A 24,935-nucleotide genomic window follows, 5' to 3' on the forward strand; every position below is an offset into this window, starting at 1 on the left:
AAATTGCCTGATTTTTCAATTTAGATCATTTTCATATCTAACGGTTTCGGATTTCTTCCTCTGTTATAAACCCTGGGAGAGAATCATTAAAAATCGTTCACAGACAATCGGCAAATTTAAGATCGGAAATGAAATACGCGCTATGTCGAAATGTGTCATGGTTACTTTCTCGTAGTATCACGAACTTTTTACTTAAACTCGTGCATCAGAACATTTAGTAGTATTACATCGATTGAAATTATAACGACCCAAGGATCTGAAAGCTGATCCTCTTCAAGTTGAGCACAGATTAGTATTAATGCACATGACTGCATTAACTGCAACAACAGAAGTTTCAAAGCATTTTAATGATAAATTTTGCTCTCTTAAGATTTTATATCGGATTATACGTATATAACTGGAAAAACCTATAGAGTCGAATGTAAGTGTTCTTTTTTTACTGCATTTTATTAATTTTTTTAGGCACTAAAAAGTAAAAGATTAACCTCATCTGGGAGAACACATGTTTGAAAAAAAAAATTGCTACTGTGTTGACAGGCAACACTTTAGATGAGAGCGGAAATGCTTGTACAGTTTTTGGTTCGGCTCAAAAGATAAGTGTTTCAAAGTGTTTTATTAAACATGAGGGAACAGTTAAAAAATTGAATCATTTTTGGATATTCTAATTCTTAATGAATACTGTTTACACAGAAATTTCGAACATATGTTACTCAGTAAAAGTCTTTCCTCTTATCGTAACCACGGTCGCATAAAATTAAGCAATCTTCATTTTCCATTCCGACGTAGTGTGTCTGAAAGGATGTGAAAGACTGTTAATTCCCATATAAATGCTAGTCTGGAATGGGACAGTCATTTTTATTAACTTGATATTATTACAGTTTGATTTAAAAATAGTCGGGAGAATTCTTTAATATCTAGCGTAGTTTTAATTTATCTCCTAGTTTTTCTCGGACTTTATGGAAACACAAATTTTTGCCTACAACGGCCCAATGTTGGTGACCACTATCTAAAGCATAGTTTCCCAACCTTTTTTGTTCCATCGCCCCTTCTTCAGAAATTTTTTCTCCCATTGCCCCCCAACGCAATCTAACACATAGGATCCTATGTTAAATCCGTAGCTTCTACCGCCCCCCTGCAACATTCCATCGCCCCTAGGGAGCGTTAACTCCCACGTTGGGAATCGCTGATCTAAAGAACAAAGCAACTGGTTAATAGAAACTCTGTGTCCCTCTACATCACTTCAATTATCGCTGTCTTTGGTACTTTGCGAATCAATCTCTTGTCGATTTGAAATCATGTCACAAATTTCATTCATTAATTTGTTAAAAATTGGTTGCATCTCATTACTGTCGATGATTTTTTCCAATATCCTCATATTATAAATTCAGGGTATTTGGACATGTACTGCTGATATATTCTAGTAAGTTTAAAATTTCGCAATTTTTGAATTGGGCAAGGGAGCCACTCTCTCTCTGCTAACAAAGTTTGAGAATCACTGCTTCAAATCTTGCACCTTTTTCACCACCATTGACGAAAGTCAAAATTTCAGTCTGAAGATTGTGCTTTTAAAAGGGCACTTCATGATTTGCAAACAGATGTGTAGTTTGGAAGACAATTCAAAAATATCCTTTGAAAATGTTTTGTTTTCTAACAAGAAAGAGGTGCTACAAAAAAGACTGATAGTAATATAAAACAGCTGAAATGGATTTTGGGTGAAAAAACATTGAAGAAATGAATTGAAAAGTAGCTTGACATAAGTGTCCGGATTATGGGAATCGAAATTATAGAGTTTCTACTGTAGCTATTACTGTAATCGAATCAAAGGAAGTAAACAGTAGCTGTGGCATACTTGAGAAATTTTTAGAGGGTTTACTTCGGCGACAAAAAAGTTTGTTTCTGGAAGCAACGACGGTAATGACCAGTGTAGGGTCGCGAACCAATTTGACCCGGGTAACTGGGTCAGTGGGCCGCATAGAAAGTCGTTTCGCTTTCTCGTTCATTAGAGTCTCTGTCATTGAAGTCATCTATGCAGAATGAGTATCTTCCCATCCTTAATGGGCCTTAAGATATCTTTTACATTCCGGCATCAGATGCTTCCCTTCGTTCCCTGTATAAAAAGGAAAAAAAACACCACATTTTTCTCTGCTTTTTCTTATTTATTTCTTCGCTTCTTCCTTCTTAGCAGCAGCAAATATCCTGCGGCGTCTTTGACCTACCTTTTGCTACTGCGAAAAAAATTCTCCAAGGAAAAAAACCCACTCCACCATTTGTTCTTCAATTATCTTTTCATCAAGAAGATACTTTTTTATTACATACAAAAATAATAAACTCTATGTGTTGTTTGGAAATAAGTCATAGTGCTCCAAGTAGCAGCTTGGGAACAGGAAATTTAACGTGAATTAAAGACAAAAGACACACATTTGGCGATCTCTTGATTGGAAAGACCGCGCTTTATATGGGGGAGGGTGTTAAAATCAGAGTTATGTAAGTCATATTTTTAACAACTCTGACCAAGTACAGAAATGCAATCTAGAATTGTTAAACTCTTGAAAGAAAAAATTAACCAAGTTTCATCTTCAATATTTCTCTTCTAGATTGTAAAATCATAAAATTTTTAACATTGGCGATTGGCAAAAATTTTAAATTTTTAACACTGGAATCTATGACGACAATTCTAGTAAAACCTTATTCCTCAAAATGAGTACTAATCGACTTACACCTCTAACTTTAGCCCCCTCATATGCACGCGAACATCTAATACGATCAACCATTTCTTCTCCGAGAGTATGCCTCCGAATAACTATTACGCGACGGAGCAGTTTCCGTATCTAAAGAATTCACTGAATCTCGTTATTGAACCAGTTATGATACCTTGAAAGGTCAATTTATACTCTCCTTTTTAATGAAACATTCCAACATAGTTCCAAGACCTTTTCAATGTGAAATTATTATATTCATCAATGTTCTTGAATGCCTTGTATATGGCATAATTGCTAAGATCTGATCAAAGTTAATGAGAGGGACAGCTGAGTTAGAAGACTTTTTTTTTCCTCAGCCATGCCATGAATAATAAATAATCATACTAAATGCATCTCTCGCTCAAACTATAGCCTAGACTTTGCATGAATGAATGAGAAAAGAACTTGAGTAACTATTATATTTATAATCGAGCAGTCTAATGCAGGCATAGTTTTTGATTGATAGTGAATGATGGCTGTTCATCAAGGGGCGATGACATTTTGTTCCTTCCATCTCAAAAGTGCCGTGCTAATCTTTCTATACACACACAACCATGTGTGTTTATACATAGGCTATACAGGGTGCATAGCAAACGGGGTATGGCATTTTACTGGCAAACCGTTGATTCTAGAGGTATACTTGTAATTAGAAAAAGTTTTCAAATAACGTGTAGTAAGTACGTTGTTTGTAGTTGCATAGTTATTAAAATGAAAAATTAACTTTTTATACAGTTCCCGTGTGCCTCAAAACCAAATTAGAAAGTTGTTGCTCTATTTCTTCTGATGCCAACTAAAAAAGTTTCATATTTCTAAGTACAATATTCGTTGAGATATTCAAATTCGATAAACGGAGGAAATTTGAGAAAAACAGCGTTAAATGCGGGTTAAACAGTTTTTTTGAATTCGAATATCTCAGTGAATATTGCACTTGCAAACAAAAAAAATTCCACGTTTCTATCAGGAGAGACGGACAACTTCCTAATTGAGTTTTGGGGCACACGGGAACTGTATAAAAAGTAATTTTTTTTATTTTAATAACTATGCAATCCCTTGAAATATGAATGACATATCTGAGTACTACACGTTATTTTGAAACTTTTTATAACTAGAAGTATACCTCTAAGATCAACGGTTTACCAGAAACTGCCATACCTGCTGTTTGCTATGCACCCTGTATATATTCACGAACGTAATAATGCCTATTTTGTGATGAGCACAATTAAATGATAATATTCTGAAGAAGTGCCATATGGCCGCCTTTTGGGTTGACGATCTGTTCAAGTATTGAGCTTGGAATTTTTGAACTGTAGGTCTCGGTCTAATTAATCCTAGTGTCTAGGAGAACAACGTTGAGTAAAAAAAATGGAAACATTTTGTGAAGATCATGTTTTGAGGTTGAACTCGCATAGTTGGCATTTAAGTTTGTAACATCAAATTTTTAAATTTCTGTGATCTCATAGTTATTAGACAAAATACTATATACTCAATCTACCAATATGTAGTTGACGGAATTTGAAATTACTTAAAAAATATTGGAACCATAAGTGATTAAAAAATGCTTAAAAATCGAACCATTCAATTTATTCTAAACGATGATTTTATTTCTGTACCTTTTTTTCAAGGCAAAGTTCGCGGGTTATTCACAAGTTCGAGCATGTGCAAACAATGAGATTCATTCGTGCAAATGTTACATATAATCTCATTGGTTGCATATGCCCGAAATTGGCATGCTTTCGTGCTACTTAGTAGCATGTGTATCACGGGGCCTAACTCTTGCAAAGATTTTGTTGTTTGACCACAACTTTCTCTCCTATTTATGCTTGCTGTTTAATATATACGCATCTTCAAAAAGTTTTTTGTATTTTCAACCATTTGATTTAAGTTGAAAAAACATCCGGACTTGTGTATTTGAAGAAATTTCAAGATCTGCCGTTTATGAAAGTCGTCTTATGTCTGAGTTATTGTTTGGCAGACTGCATTTTACCCAGAGCCGTCTCCGCCAAGAATGAACTCATCTTTACACATGCGTTTGTGAAACATACTAACACAAGTCCGTTCTTGTAACACAATTTTGTTTTATCAGTGAGTATGCAAACTTTCCATGTTTCTACTTGGTGCGTAACGACGAGTTTTGCATAACAAATAGAAGTAAAAACACAATTTTATGCCAGTTACGATAATATTTAGACTTAACCAAGCATTGTATGGATTGTAATTTCTTTCTAAGTATTTCTTGTCTTCTTTTTTTTCTTGTTTTAGTAGTTTCGTTTCCTGAAACAGACAAGATACGCTACTCGTTTAGTGAGCGTTTAAGCTTTTGTTATCACAAAACGGTCCAAAAGCCGAAGTGACAATTTCTGGGCCGTTATCAAAACAGTGGCACTTCATTGAATGCACTTCCAAACTTCAAGTTGTGTTTTTTTTTCCCGCCGACCCCCTTTATGCTTCTGAATATATCGCTGACGTCAACAAGGCCTATGGTGACGCAAAGGTCGTCTGTCAAGGCCGCCTTTTTACTTTCGAGAAGGAAGTACGTCGCCGTTTGACAATGCTTCGATTTTGAGCGACGGTACCCGGCAAGTTCACCTGATCTGTATGATTGACGCGAATCAAGTGGGTGCAATTTGATGAGTTGCGTCGCGTGTGCTTACTCCGAATACGTTTGATGAAGCCTTTGAGCTTCCTTCCGATTTCGAACTTCGAAAACGTGTTGCAAAAACAAGAATTCAAACGTTTGCTTTATTATGTCTTTATTTGTTTCTCAGCGTTCTCGAATCGAAAACGCAGAATATAGATGGACGCATATTCAGTATCATCTGACGGGTTGCACTTTTGACTGCATCGGGCAGATGAAAATACTCGTGTGAGGATAAAACTCCAAACCAGGAATCGCACATGCGAACAGGTTGGTGATGGGCCAGTGGTGTTATAAAGTATGATAAGTGAGCATCTAATGTGCATATTCACGCGTCTGTGGCAGGTCAAAACTGCTTGCCCATCCTTTTGGATGCGTTTATACTCATTCCCATGATGAGTGTGTTGAAAATTTTGTGAGCATTTATGTCAATAATTATGAGCACGAAATCTTCAATTAAAGAAAACAATGTATTGTTACCTAACCCGGGTTTACCGTACTCAATAACGTACTTTAAATAGAATTTAATGTGAAAAATATTTTGCTTTTTTCTTTATTTTTTACGTTTCAGTTAAAATTTATTTCCTTATTTCGGTGAGACTTAGCAGATAGTGCTATCTTGTGCAGACAAAAACGACAGGGTGGAGTAATCCCAAAGACAGTTTCAGCTCTTGAACATATTTTTCTTGGAGAGTGAAAGAGTCTGCCAAGAGGGGCCGAGCATTTTTTTCTCTGTCAAAAATACTTCTTGAAATATTGAACGGTTTTTTGAAAATCGTGTAAATGTCAGTTCTGCGCAAGAGTACATTGAGCGCACACTTCAAGCATGCTTGTAAAGTCTCATAAATATGACAGTTCGAGTGCCGCGGGATGAAGAAAAACGATAATGGTGAAGAGAATCGTTTGTAAGTTTTCTGTAATTTAAAAAAAAAAAAGGTCCGAGAACATGAATCTTTTTTTTTAAACTTTCCTCTCGAAAATCTATGTAAAAAAAATCGCTTGTAAGGCCGGCATTACTCTACAAAAATGTTATAAAATTACTTTTATCAAACTTTTATAGTGTAATCCCGGCCTAACGTACATACTCCGTAATTTCGTAACCAGCAGCGAAGCGATGTTTTCTCGTATTAAACTTTAAAATCGAATCGATAATGCTTAACATATTTTCTTTAAGGCTAATTCATGAATAAATCTACATGGTAATTCAACTCGTAGATCAACGGAACTAAAAAATTGAAACAAAAATATATATTTTACTACAACATTTTCTTGATGCATCAAAAATTATTTAATTTGTCACGCGATACATTGTCGAATGCACATTCAATTTGAAGCCTTGAATATAAGAAAAGATAATCAGCATTATAGTTAATCTAGATTACTATAAAAATGTACTACTTAATATACAAGGTGGACGAGAAGCCCTGGACACATTTGAAAATTGATGACAAATCAACCAATTGGCGTAAAAAGGGGCAGTGGGGCAGTTTATACTAAAATACTTATGTCCTACAGCAACGGTTCTAAACCTTTTTGACTCACGGAGCCCTTTTTAGTAAAAAAAAGTTCTATGGCGGAGCTCCGAAGGCCTGTTTTTAATTCTGTGGTGTTTGGTCAGAACATGATATCACTAAAAAATGGCTTTTTGATCTAAAAGTAAGTCTTGCTAATTATAACTAATTAGAAGTGAGATAAATGCACAAATACGTGCGTACGGTTAAGCAACATTCTGATGTATGATATTTTCATTTGTATTTGTGTATATGATTTATTTTAGATTTTTAAATGACAATAAAAATGCTTATATCTCAAAGATGTGATTTTGGAGTTATTATGTTCTGACTAAACATCACAGAATTATTCATCAAAGTCACCGATTTATTTTTATTATTTAAAAATATTTATAATTACTTTTTTAAAAAATTTACTGTTCTTTTTTTTATTTTCCTCGAACGGCCGTGGAGGCCCTGCAGAGTGCTCACGGAGCACCGGTTGAGAATAGCTGGCGTAGCTTTTTTTTGATGTATCAGAAACAAAAGTTCAAATTTCACTCAGGTAGCACTGTGAAACAAAAGTTTCGGCATAAAATATGAAATTCAACACAAACAGTTGTATAATTAATATTTATGACAATTTGTGCTAATAGAACTATCACATTTCAATATGAGCACCTTTTCTCGTTCGGGCTACATCTAAACGGGTAAAAGAGCGCTCATGTAGAAATGTGATCGTTTTATGTAACGCAAATTGTCATAAACATTAATTATGCACTGTTTGTGATGCATTTTTATGCGTTATGTCACGTTTTTTGTTTTACAGTGCCACGTGTGAGTGAAATTTGAATTTTTTGTTAAAGTTGAACTTCTTTTGAAATTATTTTATGGAAAAAAAAGACATGATTGCTACTTTAGTGCAAACCGCACCTTTTTATGTCAAGTGGTTGATTTGTATTTTTTTTTTCTAAAAATGTGTCCAAGACTTATCGTCCACCCTGTATTTCGTATTCCTAAACATGTAATGTTTAACCTTTGAATGTATGATTGTTTTTCTTGAGCTGATAGTTTTTTTTAAGTTACTGACACGTATAGAAAGCTGGAAAATCATTTCAAAAAAATCTATATTTTGAATTGTAAGAACTGCTTATACAGGTCCTCAGAAGACGTTCTAAGAACCTCAAATTGCATATAAAATAAATGTATATAGAAATGTCCTCTCCCCACTTGTTAATACAAGATTCATCGAAAGACTGGTTATTTGTGGAAATGTGTGCGATGATTACAAGGAAGAAAATTCATCTCTGCACCCACGGGGACTCGAACCCTGGTCTTTCGTTTGCAGGACGAGTGCTCTACCAACTAAGCTATGGAAACATATAGAATATTTCAACCTTGGAGCGTATATATTTGTTGAAAGGCTCCGTACATGGATGGGTGGCAACAATCAACTAATAGTTCGTAAATGACAAGCCATCAAATGGTCACATGCGGGGGCAGAGATGAATTTTCTTCCTTGTAATCATCATCTCCACGAATAACCAGTCTTTCGATGAATCTTGTATTAACAAGTGGAGAGGACATTTCTATATACATGTGGCGGCCTGTCATTTACGAGCTATTAGTTGATTGTTGCCGCCCTGTCCATGTACGGAGCCCTTCAACATATATAAACTCTCCAAGTTTGAAATATTCTATCTGTTTCCATAGCTTAGTTGGTAGAGCACTCGTCCTGCAAACGAAAGACCAGGGTTCGAGTCCCCGTGGGTGCAGAGATGAATTTTCCTTTTTTTTATCATCTCCACAAATAAAGTCTTTCGATGAATCTTGTAAAATAAATGTATTGAAGTAATTAATAATACTTCCCAAACAAACAACTGCCTTCTTTGTGTGATTCAAACTATAGTAAGAAAAAAAATTTGACTTGCTAAACTTCAAGGAAAAAAAAAATGTGAACAAAGCATTTTAACAAATTAGCGAAATCACAGCCACGCATGCTCTGCAACAAACAAAGAGTTGTTGTCGTTAATTGGGACATCTACCTACAAATTCAAAATGGGAAGAATATGATCTCACCTTATGTGCAAAGGCGATTCTGAATTTTTATCTTCAAACTGGCTGCAGCAATGAACGTTTAAAGGACCCTATGCACATATGCAAAGCTGTGCATTTAAGGGTAGAGTCAAATCAAAGATTAACTTTTTGCAATGAATTGAAGGATACGATTTTGGTAAGTTTTTCTCCGAATAGCTGCACTAAAATGAATTGAAAAGTTGCAGCATGTTGCACACATGGTAATTATTAGCCGTAAATTTCCCAATAAAAAACATAGCTGATTTCATTTGAAAAAATTAAGTTTTCATTGTTGGTCTATGGAAACTTTGTAAAAAGCCATCCGTAGAACTAATGAATAAACGTTTCGAATTTTGAGAGAATTCTGTTACTGAAAAGAAAAAATCTAAAAAAAAAAAAAAAAACAAGAAAACGTAAGTTTGGAAAATATTTGATTTTTTTTTTGACTCCACATGAGGAAAAAAAAAAATTCTTCACCAGATGTCTAAAATAGCACCACAGAAAATTCTGAAGAAAAAAATTTTGCAACAACTTTGGTTCCGTTATAAATGATCTTATCTTTAAATTTAAGGGAAAGACTGATTTTTTTCAAAAACGAAACTGAATTTCTTAAAAGTTTTTAGGTGAAACTCAAAAAAGTTTTTTTTTACAAGTTTTGTTAAGCTAAAATAGATATATCGTAAGAGCCTGTCTCTTTTTTTTTTCTTCTCCAAATAAAGAAGTTTAAATAGAAATAGAATACCGTGGGAACGTTTGCCCTCAGTTATGACGTGAAATGTGACTAGTTATAAAGGAGCTTTCAGTCATTTTTATGAATGATAGTAGATGAATAATTCTACTGAGGTACCAGATACGGTCGTCACAAACCGTTGGGTATTTTTTTTAAATTTCATCGTTAAAATGTCTTTAACACTATTATCGGAAAATATTTTCTCAAGCTCAGATGTTTAGATGGGTGCTCCGTGAGTAACCTTCTATCTCTTACGAAATTTGTTTTTTGAAGCGAAAAAAATTTTTACTTTCAGGTGATATCATTAAACGTATCATACTGAATGATTATCTTAACTGCTTTGCTAATGTGAACGAGTTAACTCGTTTTAATCTAGTCGTGGGAAGGAATTGTATCTTCACCTTTGTTGGTTATTATAGGGTGAGATTAGGATTTTTTCAATCGTTTTTTCGTTCCTACTGAATTCAAAGAAAGCGATTAGAACACAGATTCTTAACCTTTTTTTGTTTTCCGGAACTCTTGTACAATCAGATGAAAGCCACAAAACCCCATTATAGAATAATAATTTCTCTTATCTAAGCTCACGTCACTCCTGACATATTTCCGACGACTCGCAAGAGCCTTGGTAAAAAAACTCACGGATTGGAGAGAAATACAGGGTGGGCAAAAAGTCCGTAGAAACTTTAAAAATGAATAAAAACCGGAAAAATAACCGAAATAAAAAACGGTTTGCAGGGTTAGCATTGCTAGGTCACGGGAATTTTTTTAAGACAGGAAACAAATAACTCAAAAAACAGCCGATAGGTGGCTATGGTACGAGTGGTACTGTCCCGGGTGTATCGATCCGGTCCATCAAATCTGTCGGAACTGCAAAATGCGATGCGCCGAGAGGGATCATGTATACATCCGGACCTGCTGCACTCTGCCGTTGCTGGATTTGTGACTCGCCTGCAATGTATTATCCCCTGTGGTGGTGGTCATGTGGAACAGATACTGCTGTAATAAACGATTTGGAGGCATTCTGTTCGTTATTTGCGCATCCTTTCTTTGACTTGTGTACGTCAAAGGAAAGCTATTGGTTGTTTTTGTTATATTTTTCCTATCTTCAAAAAATTCCCGTGACCTAGCGATGGTAACCCTGCAAACCATTTTTTGTTTCAGTTATTTTTCCGGTTTTCATTCATTTTTAAAGTTTCTACGGACTTTTTTCCCACCCTGTACTATTTCGTTTGTGAGTTAGTTAATAAGTAACGCAAAAAGTATAAGACAAATGCATTGGCCGGTTACAAAAGAACAATCAACACCACTTTTTCCTTAATCCTAGATGTAAACGAAGATATCAGTTTCAAAGATTTATCGCTTGCACCTAAACCATACATCTTCCAGATTTGTCGTGAAAAATCCATCAGGAAAGATGTTTATTTCATAACCTGCCTCCAATGAATCCTGGAAACATCATGTGAAATTCTGTTTATAATCAATCCTGAACTGCGCTAAAAGAGACGATAAAGATTAATATGACCAACTTTTGATTCTAATTTCATTTCTGATGAAATGCTCCGTTTGTTTTGTATGTGGTTTGTTTTAGCTCACTAATATTTTTTCTCGCTTTTACAGAACAGTTTTTAAATGAGAACTACGCGGTAGTTCTTCCGGTGCGAATGCAATCACCAAGTGAAGGAAGGATGAAGCGAAGTACGCCGGAAGATAACACGCTTACTTATAGTTTTACTGGATTCAGTCAAAATTTCACATTAGACTTGGAGCTCGTGGATTATCTTCTTCATCCAAGTTTTCACGTGATGACTATGAAAGAGGGCTCTGAAAACTCATCTTTATACGTCCAGCAAAGATCTGAACTCCGTCGATGTTTTTACAAAGGCCAAGTTCGGTACGATGCCTACTCCGCAGTATCTTTAAGCATTTGCAAAGGCTTGGTGAGTAATAAATATATTTGCTTACATTTTTAGTTGTTATTGTTCTTTGTGTGAAATAGACTACAATCATTTATAGTTTAATCTCTTTCTTGCTGCTACCGAAACAAGAACACTATGCAGTTCTTTTCTATGACACAAGCATTTGTATCTCGCCATTGTCAGCATTTCTTTCATCTGGTGGCATGAAAAATTACGAACAGAAAGGAACTCGACTTACACCGGCCGATGTGACCTCACTGTCTTTTTTTTCATTTTGTTGTTAGAAATGATTCTACTGGTAGGTTCCTCACAGTCAAAGAAGTTCTCAGTTCCTCAATGACGGCACTATAAGGAGCAAAATATATTTCGAGGAAAAATTGAACCCATTCCTGTGCTGGCCCTAAAAAATTCTTAGACCGTCAGGAGAGTGAAGTCCATATGGATTTATAACCGGTGATTAAAAATGATTTAATGTTTCGGCGTTGTCAGTGGGGGAGGCCAAAAATTCTTTGACCGCCATGAAGAGAATTGGATTAACCACCCATTGTGCTGCAAAAGAGAAACGGGATAGAGGTGCCTCCCGATATTTATAACGGCATGTCAGTCAAAGTTTACAAGGAAAAAAAAAGGTTAATAATTTTGATTCGTTGTAAAAAATGGTTTGTAAGCACAGCATTTCTTTAACTTCAAAAGCTATCTAGTTTACCAGCTCCTTGATTTACAGAATATTTTTTTTAAGTTTTTGTTTAATACTGTACTAACTTTAGTAGAACAAAGTAATAGGTTAGTGAAGTATACACAAATTTAATAAATTTTAAGGTGTTTTTTATAAGAACTTGGAGTAACAATAAAAAATTAAGAAATATAGGTACAGCAAAAAATAATTTATCTTATAATAAAATAATAATCTTCCCTCAGATGATACGAGTGTTATGCAATGCTCCCATCGTTCAATCAACTTTTCAAAGCAAGTCGAGAAGGCTTTTTCTGAAAGCTGTCAGAGAGAGAGTGTGAACCCTACACAGCTAAATAAGTAATAATTCTCCCACGAAGCTTTTACTTGAGTGTCTGAAACAGAAACAGCCAGAAATCGCATGATGTAACAGATCCAGACCGTAAGGGGCTTGCGGCAAGATTTTAATATTGCATTTACGTATTACGTTTGTTTTAAAATGTCTGAGACACATCGAGAAAGTGTCGTTTACTGGTAGAAACTTCAGTTGTGCAGGGTTCACTCTGAGACAGCTTCCAGAAAAAGCCTTCTCTACTTGCTTTGAAAAGTGGAAACATGGGACCATTGCACATCATCTGAGGGAAAATATTTTGAAAAAGAATTAATCACATTTTCTGCTATAACTTTTTTATATATTTTTTTTTATTTATTTTACCCTAAGTTCTCATGGAACGCACCTTGTATATTTTTATTGATTTTTCGCCATTTTTATAACATTTAAAGTAAAAACTCACTCATATTCAAATTGAAACGTGTCGATTTTGCTTTAGGCGAAAAAACAGTAGAGAAATAACCTTGATTTTCCTCAATTTCATTGACCCTATATTTTTTTTTATTAGTTTTGAATAATGAATCTCGGTGATTCACGATTATTTCACTAATGAGTAAGTTCGACACGGCCACAAAGAAAGTTGTATTTTGAGTGTTAGTGATGATGATATTGTTAGGCGGTCTTAGAGTCATGACCTATCAGTTGAACATGTGTTCTTTGGGGTGATTTAATACGCAGAACTGACTTGGCAGTGACACCTGACTGTTATAGATTGAAGGTCGCGAACCGAGGCTGATCTTTCTTTAGGCACAGACATTTATGAAGCAAATTTCTTGTCGCTGGTTTACTTATGTCTTGTTGCCAAAGTAACTGAAATGTGGGTGTATCTCCAATTTCCTTTGCTTTCTTTTAAATCAGCAGCAGCATTACCTTTCGGAAATGCTATCTCGCGAACGTCTTTTCTATCAGACACTCATTTTCCACCTGAACCCAACTCGGCCTTGTATCGCTTATATTTCCTTTTGTCAGGAATCCTTGGTAATGACCGTTCTTGTGATAAGATCGCAATAGATTTTGGCCTCTGTGACCTATGCACGGAGCGGTCTCTGCGGAGCAGTAAATTAAGAGACCCTTATCCGTTTCGGAACGTTGTTTTATATGCTCATCGCTGTCTCCCCTTCGCAGCCCTCAGTCAAAGGGTATTTTATTACTGCTATTGTGTGTTGATGGACAGTTTAGCATTCATGCTCAGTTTTCAGATGCACTGGTTTGCTTTGAAATGTTTTGGAAGCCCCGCAACTCTTAAGTAGATTAGAACTTGCACCGCCACGTTGTGTTAAAAAGACGTGGATAGCATTTTCATGAACACCAGGTGCATTCAAAAGTCCCAATATCAACTTGACTTCTCCCACTGCTGATATATTATAAGTGCATGACATTCTGTAGATCGAGAGGGAAAATCGGGATGTCCGCTTTTCAAGTTAACCTAAAAGAGGCCTACTTCGAAATGGATGAACATATATTCATTCTATTTCACTTCACTACATTTCATTCAAAATGTCCTGCATAAAACGGGTCGAAAAGTAAAAAAAAAAAGTTTTGTAAAAATTGAGAGTGTACGAGTTTTATTTATAACAACTCTTATTTCTTGAGTGGTGATTATATAATAGCATTTATATCCAAAATTTAATCTTGAAAGAAAATTTTATTCTAAAAAAAATGGTTTCGCTATGAAATTTTTTACAGAAATATAAAATTTATTTCTCTGGTAATATAATCTTTGGTCAACTTCACACCTTAATATCAGTGATGGTTACTAGCCATATCACAAAATGATTAACTTTTCAATTATGCACTACAAGGATGAAACCAAAATAATTTGCACAAACGTTTCGATGAATGCTTTGAAATACATGAAATTTCTAAGGATGTTTTTTTTATTGTTTTATATTCAAGTAATATTGTTCTAACGCATTGTTTATTTATATCTCTTCTTCGGGTTCTTAAAACTTGAAAATGCCTATTTAAATTTAAACTACAACTACAAACTCTTAAAGACGTTCATTTCTCTGATAAGACATAATCTTTCCAAACGAGTAAACCAAAATGCTATATTTTCCTATTGAATTCATGACAATACAAATACAAATACAACGCCACAACAGGCAAATTGCCCAACGAGGTGGCTGACTTAAGAACATCATGGATCCCCGAGCCCCTACCTACTACTGCTACACCACACATGCACCCCCCCCCCGCGGAACCCCCCAACGAATCGGTACATGCGGGAATGTGCGTGTACGTGTAGTGCAACCTGACGTATAGTTTGTTCCTGTGTAATGCTTGTTATGTGTAGTGCTGTCATCTGCCCCCAGTTTTACTAACTATGAGTGAAGTGTTATGGTTGAATGATTTACCGTTGTAGGACTGTTGCTCTCTGTGGCGAGACTTTTTAACGGGGAGATCGGCTCGCATTTGCGCCTTGAAGTTGGGAACCACAGAAAACCAACTTCAGCCGACCACCACTGTGGGGTTCGAACCCGGATCCTCGCATCACGAGTCCGGCACTATAACCACTCGACCACCACAGCGGCTTGGTGGAGGCACTATAACCACTCGACCACCACAGCGGCTTAGAGAGAGGTGCTAATGTTCGCAAAATGTTTTTGGGTGTGATAGAGAAGTTTTATGATGGAAATTCAACTGAAATGATATAATGGCTTTTGTAATTCTAACATTTCAACGTCATATTAATACGTCCGAAGTTTTATCACTGTTGTTTGGGACTGAAACGAATGATATATAATGCCACACCTGCATTACGTCTGCATTGAAATTATATAACGAATGTAACCCGTAATCACACGGTTAAAATACGTGTCGTATATATAGGGCATAACATAAACCAAACGATGTACTACAACTGCTGTCATTACCACAATTGCATAAAATTAATACTACCAAGAGATGCGGTGTCGGAGGGTAAACTAAAAGCGAGCCCGCGTGATTTAACTTTCGGTTACGGTATGACTTATGAATTTTTCATCTCGCTTCCATCTCATTATACACTGCATGTTAATTTACATGTTCGGTATTCAACCCTAAAGGGTAAAATCTGAACTACCGTATGACGAGTAAAGGTTGGGGGAAGGGAGTAATCGCCTGTGCAGACGCGCGCGTATCTTGATTCCTAATACCGCGCTCATCACTTTGTAAGAGACCCGCTTTGATAGCAGCCGCGGGTTACGCCTTGTGTCTAGTACAGCAAATTAAGAACATGGCCAGTAAGAAGAACTTCAAAAGCCAGAGAAACAGCTAAGAAATGAAGCCGCCTGTTATTTAATCACGATCTCTTGTGCCCTACATCTTGGGGTAATGAGAGCTCATTTCTCCACCAAGTGACAAAAGTTTCCTGTTCTGACTTCTGCTTGCAACTGTCGTATCTGTAGCACACATCTCTTTCGCGTCTTCTCTTCATTTTCTTTGCTATTTCGGTGTGGAAAGGTTGCCAAGACATAACTTCTGTATAGCAGTCATTTATCTGCTAGTAACGATGGATTATTTCAGCTGCCAAAGGCGTGTCTCCTTCAAGATGCTAGTGAACGGTTATTGAAAGAACTCTCGTTCATCTTGATTTTGAAGTCCCGTGAACCGATGTGCAAAACTCTCGCGAGCCACTCATACGAAGGGCATCCTATAATTACCGAGCTTTTTCGAGACAAGCGACCAAACAGTGTTCGAACCCAATGTATTTACGAGTTGAAGAATCGTTTCTGGATTTGAGTAGTAATCCGTTATCTCTAGATGGAAGTATTTCAATATATATGGAACCTCACGATTGGATGGATTTTCTATGGCTTTGTTCGTATGTTGAGGCCTCCGAGTTCTACGTCGATATATTTCATTTTGAACATCAAATTATGAACAGTGTTAAAGAACGGTCACAAACGAAGAGTAGAGTCGGTCGGAAAGCTATACGCAATACTAAAATGCTGTCGCAAAATTTTCACCTGTGTGAAACATCTTTTTTGGTGCACTTCCGTCCTACGAGCTGCACCATTTGAAAGAAAACAAATAAAACCTTCCTGGTACCATCACCGAATGGTTTGTTTATTTATTGCTTCATCTCGGAATGGCTTAGCTGATGTTTCTGTGGCTCCCTCTGCCGCGTTGTTGTCAACAACATAGAGCAAATATATAATTTCGTTTCGAAATCTATTCTATTTCGTCTGGAACTTCCTATAAATTTGGCGCTGCCTTCGCAATTCATCATTTTTGGATCTTTTTTTTTTTAATATATTTTTTTATATGTTGGGTATCGTGAACTATATCGTATAACTTAATAATCATCACAAGCAGTTAAAGTTATTATATCCTATGTATTCATAGTTTTAATTTTGTATACAAAAATTTTTTTGTAAATATTTCTATTATTTATTTTATTTTCTTACCCTATATTCGGTGCCTCGTACAGCCAACGAATAATCTCTGCCGTACATACATCCGAAGAAAGTGCAGCCTTATCTCTACTTCGTGGAATTATAGCATTTTTTTCCCTCGCAATTTATAAAAACAGTAAATCGGAATCAACAGGATCAAAATTGGAGATTTAAAAAATTGAAGAAAACTAATGCTCCGATTTTTTACAATTAAATTTTTTCAAAGTGAAGAAAAGTATGCGGAATTCTGTAACAGTTACAGTTATTTAGTTTTACATCCTTCAGACACGCATTTTAAAATTTCATTCCTGACGTGGTACCAACGGCCATTGGATCGCTGTTCGGAGCCGCCCCTTGGGGGGGGGGGTGCGACAGGTGCAATTGCACCATGCCCCTAACTCTCTGTAAATTATTGCAGGCTTTCACCAATTCTGAAATTATTTATGCATTAATTCTCTTTTTTTCATCAATTATGGAATTATCATTTGCATAAATTCTGAATTTTTATCAATTCCGGAGTGATTTCTTTCATTAGTTGTGAATTTTCATTGATGCTAGAATTATTTCTTTGAATTGTTATTTTTTCGTCAAGTCTAGAATTTTCATTAGTTTCGGGAATTTTTTTCTCTCATCAGTTTAAAATTACCTTCAGTGCTTAATTTTCATTAATTTTTTGTGTTAATTTACTTTTAAAATTTGCATTTAACTATGTGTGTAAATTTTTTTGTATGGATTTTTCTCAGCATTTTCGTATATTTTGAAATTCCGATTCTCCTCCCCCAACAAAATATATAAAATCGTCACAAAGGGAGGTCCTAAACACTTTTGGGGCTCCGAAATTGTTGAGATTTACCTGGCCACTCGATGATTTTTGCACCGGGCCCCTCGTCTGGTAAGAGCGGCCTTATTCTCTGTTTAATGTATCGAAAGATAACGATAAAGCACTTAATTTCATGAAACAAGCTACTCGATTGAATGAATTAAATGCTTTTATTTTCATTTCAATGCGCCTTAACAGCCCGCTAAGTATCATTAGAATAAACCGAAACTTTCATCGTTGCAACTGGTAGATCGAAAACGTGCTTTTCATTCTGGCCTAGGAGCAACGTTGAGATAAGTTGGGAAACTCACGTGAATTTTAATTCCCTAGCTATTTATCACACTGCAAGGGAGGGGTCAAAAGACATTTCGCAGACAGATAAATTAGGCATCTTAAGGAAAGAATATGTGCTCAACATAAGATGAGTTACGAAAATCGCAGTTTTTAATATGTGGACTGGGATTCGAGTGTTTTTTTTATTATTTATTCCTTGTACCGTGCTGTATGTTAATTCATCAAAAAAACTAAGATTTATAACTTGATGTTGCCCGTTGTGTAATAAATACAAAGTATTCAGTAACACATTTATAGATACAAAAACAAAAATGGTGATGTAAATCGTTTATCTTTGAACTTGCCGGGAATTCACATTTATAGAATGTAAATACTGTGTTTTACAGTTCTTTTAATGTAATAGAACTGTGCTGAGTACTTGATGGTTCTATTTGGCTACATCAAGATGAAATACGTTTGCAGGTGTGTTACGAAGTTCTAGAAATCAGAAATCGCAAAATATCTTTTTTTTTTTTTTTAGTTGTAACTGATGAAAACATTATCGCACTGCTAATTAAGAATTGACCTTGAAACATATCCTGTGTTTTTATATAGATTCAACTCTGAACTGATTTGTGACGTAGGTTTTGTCAAACCGTAAAATTACTGTTTTTAATTGCTGATTATCTGTATGATATATCTTCATTGCTCTTCAGATTTGAGAGAAATTTCTCTATTTTCAACAGCTTGTCTAATCTCCGTTTAGACGACGATAACTAATCAGTTCCCGTGTATTAAGAAAAAACTCGACCAAAAATACTTGCAAATTATTTACTTACACATGGTACATCCGACTTTAATCCAGGCCTGCTACCCCCTAGAGGAGGTGAGTTGAAGCGGAAGAAGGCTTCCATCACACTCCGGAGCCTCAGACACCTACATGGGCAACGCCTCTCCAGGCATCTGATTCCCCAAACCATTCCATCAAGGTAACCCAGTGGGTATTAATCTGATCACCTCTCGGCTGAACCACGGTCTCCCAGGACTGTTTAGTGAATTCAAAATCGGTACATACAAAAATGGGCACCAGCTGCGGGAGCTATGGAAACAGCACATCGCAGGCCCTACGCACATTCCAGATTATATGAAGATATTTACAAAGAATATAAGTGTTGATTGTGGGGAGGATTTTGTTTTTGAGTATAATTCCTATTGGTGGGCCCATCCAGACACCAAGGGTCTTCCTCCGGAAATGGGGAGCGGTGCTTCCTCTTGGTGGGCCCATCCTGACACCGGATTTACTTACACAGATTTCACGTGTAACGATTGGAAGTATCAGACAAGTTTACTTTCTGAAATTTTCGAATCTAACTTGTAAATTTTCAATTGCCAGTTTTGTTTCGCTTATTTTTCCCCTTCTACTTGTTATTCGCCTCATAACTTTTTGCGGGGTCACGTCACACTACTAGCAGTTTCTAAATAATCACGACGCCTACCATTTTTCGATTGTACGTATTTTATTTTGTTGTATTTCCTCTTTATATTGCCTCTCAAAATTCAATCCCTTCATCTTTTGAGTGGGAAGCTTTCCAAAGAAATGGCCGAAGACAAATTAAAGTCAGCAACAACTCTTGTGTTACGACGTACGTGAAACTCGTTTATCTCTCCACTTTGTATTAAATTTAACTTCCGTTTATCTCGACTATTAATTCTTTATAATAACCGATAGGTGAGCCAAAATTGACTTTGTGTGTTTTTGCTAAATGTGCACCTATGTTTATCGTGAGCAATGTCTTTGATTAATGATTTGGAATTCGATAGAGAGGTTGTCATCCACATTCTTCGTTTTTTTCACTATGCTCCAAGACTTAGAAACTATGTAGTGCAAGCATCTTCAACGTATTGCTACGAAGAAAGTGAAGTGCCAAAGAGTGCTCGATGCTTAGGTAATTAAGGGGTGTCGTGAACCTTAAAGTCGATTTTTCAGAAGTAACCGAAAAATACCCCATTTTGACGCAAATGCAAAAAATTTCATATCAAAAGCCGTCAACTTTTTCTTCTAAAATCTGAAAGAAGAATGAATTGCATAGTAAATTTATACAAGAAAAAACACTTTAAACAGGATTTTCTCAGATCACAGTATTTGAGCTTGTCCGTAAGATAAAAAAAATTAACCACCAAATTTCTGAAATTTTGTAGCAATATTTATACGACATGCGTTTAGTAAAATGAACCTTGAACGTATATGTAATCATTCATTAGAATTTTATGGATTTAAAAGTTTGAAAAAAGATAAATTTCAAAAATCTGAATCCAGCATTTAAAAAAAAATTCCATTAGTCAATTGCTAAATCTGAGATTTATTCTACAAACGTATGTCGGATGAACATTTTTACAAAATCTCAGAATTTTTGGTGTAGTTTTTTTTAGTCTTACGGATGGGTTGCAAAAAATTCGAAGTTTGTTTCTTGAATATTTTTACGATGTTATCCATTACTTCTTTCTTGTATGTCGAAAGAACTAATTGTGACCGATTGACACGAATTTTTTTTTTGCATTTGATTTGCAATTGAATGAATTATTTTTTAATAATGAAGTCAGTTTTGAAAATCCTCATTTTGAAGCCTCGGAGGTCGTAACACCCCTTAAACCGTCTTATTTTAGTTACACTCAAAAATTTGAATTATGCTGTTCTAAATTTAAACATATATCATAATTGCGATTCCGACGCTCTTCTGATTATGGGCATAAACGGTGCTCACGACTCGAAAAAGATTTACGGCCCCTAAATGAAGTGTTCGTTAACTCCATAGAGACCATAGCAACTAAAATTCAAAATTCAAGAGTGACTATTTGGTCATAATATAAAACTTGAGTTCTGTAATTATTTGGAATTTTTGTCATGAAAACTTTAAGAATCAAATTTATATTCTCGTAAATATACCAGCAAAATGTTTAGAATCCTTACTCTTGGTGTACAATTAAAATCAGTCAGGCACAAAAAATATTTTTTGGTAGTACGAAAACAATGTTGCTGGAAATAATTTTGATAACACGTGTGCCAACAATTGATTTGGTGACTCGAAAAGGCGTGGTAAACGTCCGGTAAAGATCTGACTTACGACTGCTCTTCGGTAACTTGACAACCAGCAATTTCGATCCAAACTGTAGACTCTGGTGCATCCAGAGACGTTCGCGCTCTAAAGAGAGAGGAAAAAAACTGAGGTCAGAGAAAGCAGTTTTTTTTTTTTGGCATTTTTTTCCCTAAGCCCTCTGCTGTCACCACTTGCTCCCTGAATTGTTGTTTTGAATAAGTGACTGTCCCCGCCTCCCTTTTCTATGTTTTTTTAGCACTTTTCAATAGCCCTGTACTTCACCAGGTTTGAAAATTCGGGTTTTGTAATGTGTTTCAAGTACGATTTCGACAGTGATAAGTACAATTTACATTTTCGTTTTTTTTTCCCTGTCAGTCTCCCCCTTCCTGTTCACAAAATTCAATAGACCTTTGCTTTTGTGAAGAGTCTAAAAAAATATCACGAATAGAGAAAGAATCTCTGGTCTTGTCAAATGCATATTATTGTATGTAAAAAGATTTGTTCGGTTTCTCAAACATGGAGCTTCCGGTTTTTTTAAGGGATGATGTAATGTAACATCAGCATATGTTTAATGCAATCAGATCCATAATATATTGTATTTCGTTTGATAAGATTTTTTGGAAGTTCGTAAATATATTTATAAATAGATTGCCTCATCCTCGTGACATTAAGTTTGAGTTTTGATTATGAAATAAATTCCGTATTAGTGTATTTGTATCAGATTTAAATAACAAAGATGTATTGGCAAATGCAGTTTAATAGGAAACAAAACACTTTTTTACGCACTTTTAACGAAAGCTGGGAATCGATTTAAGTTTTAAGAGGGTAATCCAAGTATTTTAATCGGATACCTCCAAATGTTAACCGTTTATAACAACATAATATACAGGATGGTCACAGGTGGGGTACTGTAAAACGGAAAACTAGACATAACACAAACAGCGCATAATTAATGTTTATTATAATTTGCGTTACATCGTTCAAAACCATCACATTTAAACATGAGCAACCTTTTTAGCTCGGATGAAAGGGTGCTCACACGTTGGAATATGGCAGTTGTAATGTAACGCAAATTATCATACACATTAATTATACACTGTGTCCTTTTATGCGTTATGTCGAGTTTTTCGTTTTACATCATCACCTGCGAGTAAAATCTGAACATTTTCTTTTAAATTTATTAAAAAAAAGGTCATGACAGGTATTGTAGTGCAAACCGTACCTTTTAATGACGATTGGTTGATTTGTTATGAATTTTTTTTTAACCTTCCGTCAGGCGCGAGATGTTGATCACGGAGTTTGGGTGCAATGGGCTTGATGGGCACACATTCAAAAAACAATGTATAAACGAACTTAATTAATATAACTACCAGTACAACGTTCATTTATACAACTGTCATTATTAGGTTTATCAATAGATGAAAAAACAAGTTTCTACAAACACCGTGTATTTGGTGTTTGTAATTTGTTATTGTATGTAATTTATTACCAGTCAAACAAATTTTAATGCGGAGGGGCGAGGTGACGAAATGGCAGCGCTGTGCCTGTCCGATCGAATGCGCGACGTGAAGAAATTAGTAAGCACGTCAGAAAATTGTCTGGAAACTTGTCGGTAAATGAAGAAATATGTGTGCATGGGTCTCACAGATCCAACTTGCACACTGGGGGGTTAAAATAATTAAATTTCGAAATGTTGCGTAATCGGGTGCAATGAGCCTAGTAGATCACTTCGGTTACCATACACACGTTCGGTGAAGTTTTGAGTGAACTGTAACTGTTAAGCATTCATACCTGACTAAATTTAAGAGCCGCACTAGTGCTATCTAAAAAAGGATGGAGAAGAGAAATCGGTCTATTAGACCAATTGCGTCCGACGCACAGTGGTCCAAATCACGAAATTAGCTGGAAAAAAATATCAAAAATGAAATTTTCGTATCGGGGGGAAAAAAACCATATCTTGAAAAATGTCTGATGCTTCTTAAGGTGTTATTCATTTTGTGATACTCATTCACATCGAGAAGCATCGGAGAGTCAAAGTAGGGCGATAAATCATTGAAATGGAATTTTCTCTGAAATGTGGTGAAAAACTTAACTTTCTTAGCTTATTACTCGGTTGTGTTTGAGTGAAACCACAAAATTATTTTTGCTATTGGTTTTTAGGTTTCTTTTCGATTCTTTGTTTTCCCAGCTTTTTGTAGAATAAATTCTTTCTGAAAATCCTACTTGAAGATTTGCTTCTTTTTGAGTAGTTTCAATCATAAAAAGTGACTTACGAAAAAAGTTCGTCTCCTCTGTCCCTCCGTGAAACTTCTTTTCGGATATTTTATATGTTGTGGGTGAACGCGATGTATATGTATGATCCATTGTCGCCCTTAGCTTCCTCTTTTCTTGTAATGCATTTATAAAATTACCTTACGTAAGACTCATAGTACTAATGGGGGATTCAATTACATTGATGAAAATTTCACACACAAAATTTACACATTCCCTTGAACTCAGAAGCATCAAATTTCGTCTGAATATAGAAACATTACATTAGTCATATTTTTGAAAATTGAAAATCATGCAGCAAGATCTTATCATGTTTTCACGTAAGGAATTCGTCGTGATTACAAGGAAAAACGATAAACCATGGAAAATACTCCAACAAAGACCAGAGCTCGAGAATTTCCAACACATTGGCTTGAAGACCATGCATGGGTAAAGATACGGGGGGATGGCAGAGATACGAAGCGTCAAAGGTGGAGCCCACTGATCTAATGTATATGCGTATATATGAATTGACATCATGTCATGTCCCCCACCAGACTTTCACGTCTATCTCCTGGTGAACCCTAAAATGAAAAGTATTTTGGAAAAGCCCAGCACGAGCAAGCTTTGCTATGCAGTACAAGCTAATATCAGATCATCCGGTCAACGCACGATGATGAAGTTTCACCATCGCTTAGATAAATTTCAACAGAAAGTTAACAAACACTTGTCGCTATAAAACGTATGTTGGTATATAACAATATTTTTAGTCTCGCCACAGAGAGCAACAGGCCTACAAACAGTACAAATATTCAATCCAGGTCCACTTCACTTCTGAAATATAGATGGCAGCGCTAAAAAAAAAAATCGCACTCAGACTGTTAGGTACACACACTTACACTTCCGGCACAACTCACTAAGTAGTAAATTGCCCTAGGTGATAGACCTGAGTTGTGCTTGGTTGGAAAGGAATAAAAAAAAAATTGAAAAGTAAAGAGTCGTTGCTGGCGGATATACATAAGTGCGTCCATAATTAAGTGCAATTTTGTGGAGGACTTCATGAAGTGATGGGAATTAGTTTCAGGGGAAAAATTAATTGCTTATGTCGCCACCAGACGGTGTTTCACTTTGAATACCTGTAGTAAACATGTAAATTTATGCGATGTCACGCAGCAGCTGTCATAAAACCTAGAAACATTCGCAGAGATTTTGTTTCTCAATGTGTTTGCTGCTCAAAATAACGATAAGTTTACGAGATCGCGCTTTCTTGGTCAAATTGTTTTACCAAAACAGCAATTCCACAGTAACTGCTCTACGAAAATATCGGGCTTGGAAGAGGATTCGAAAAGGTCCAATGAATGTTAAAACCTTCGGAGTATGATAACGAAATTTGAAACTGCAGGATCGTTGGCTGTTCGTCCTGGAAGAGGAAGAAAACCCGTTTCTCTATAGACGCAGTACAGGGGGTT

General features: G+C 35.8%; 1 protein-coding gene and 2 non-coding genes across 3 annotated transcripts in view; 2 read left to right on the top strand and 1 right to left on the bottom strand.

The window, feature by feature from the left end:
* AdamTS-A (ADAM metallopeptidase with thrombospondin type 1 motif A) overlaps positions 1 to 24,935 on the top strand; it is a 228,653-nt gene that overhangs the window by 22,267 nt on the left and 181,451 nt on the right. The window contains exon 2 of the mRNA XM_089233594.1: positions 11,287 to 11,606. Within this exon, the coding sequence (XP_089089720.1) occupies positions 11,287 to 11,606 (320 nt within the window). The remainder of the gene's footprint in view (positions 1 to 11,286; positions 11,607 to 24,935) is intronic.
* On the bottom strand, positions 8,172 to 8,243 carry TRNAA-UGC (transfer RNA alanine (anticodon UGC)). The gene has a single exon. It is a non-coding gene; the product is annotated as a tRNA-Ala (tRNA).
* Positions 8,567 to 8,638, top strand: TRNAA-UGC (transfer RNA alanine (anticodon UGC)). The gene has a single exon. It is a non-coding gene; the product is annotated as a tRNA-Ala (tRNA).

Source organism: Pholcus phalangioides, unplaced genomic scaffold (assembly GCF_987345545.1).
Source record: "Pholcus phalangioides strain wild (caught in Gottingen) unplaced genomic scaffold, Ppha-v1.0 ptg000007l_1, whole genome shotgun sequence".
Lineage (NCBI taxonomy): Eukaryota > Metazoa > Arthropoda > Arachnida > Araneae > Pholcidae > Pholcus > Pholcus phalangioides.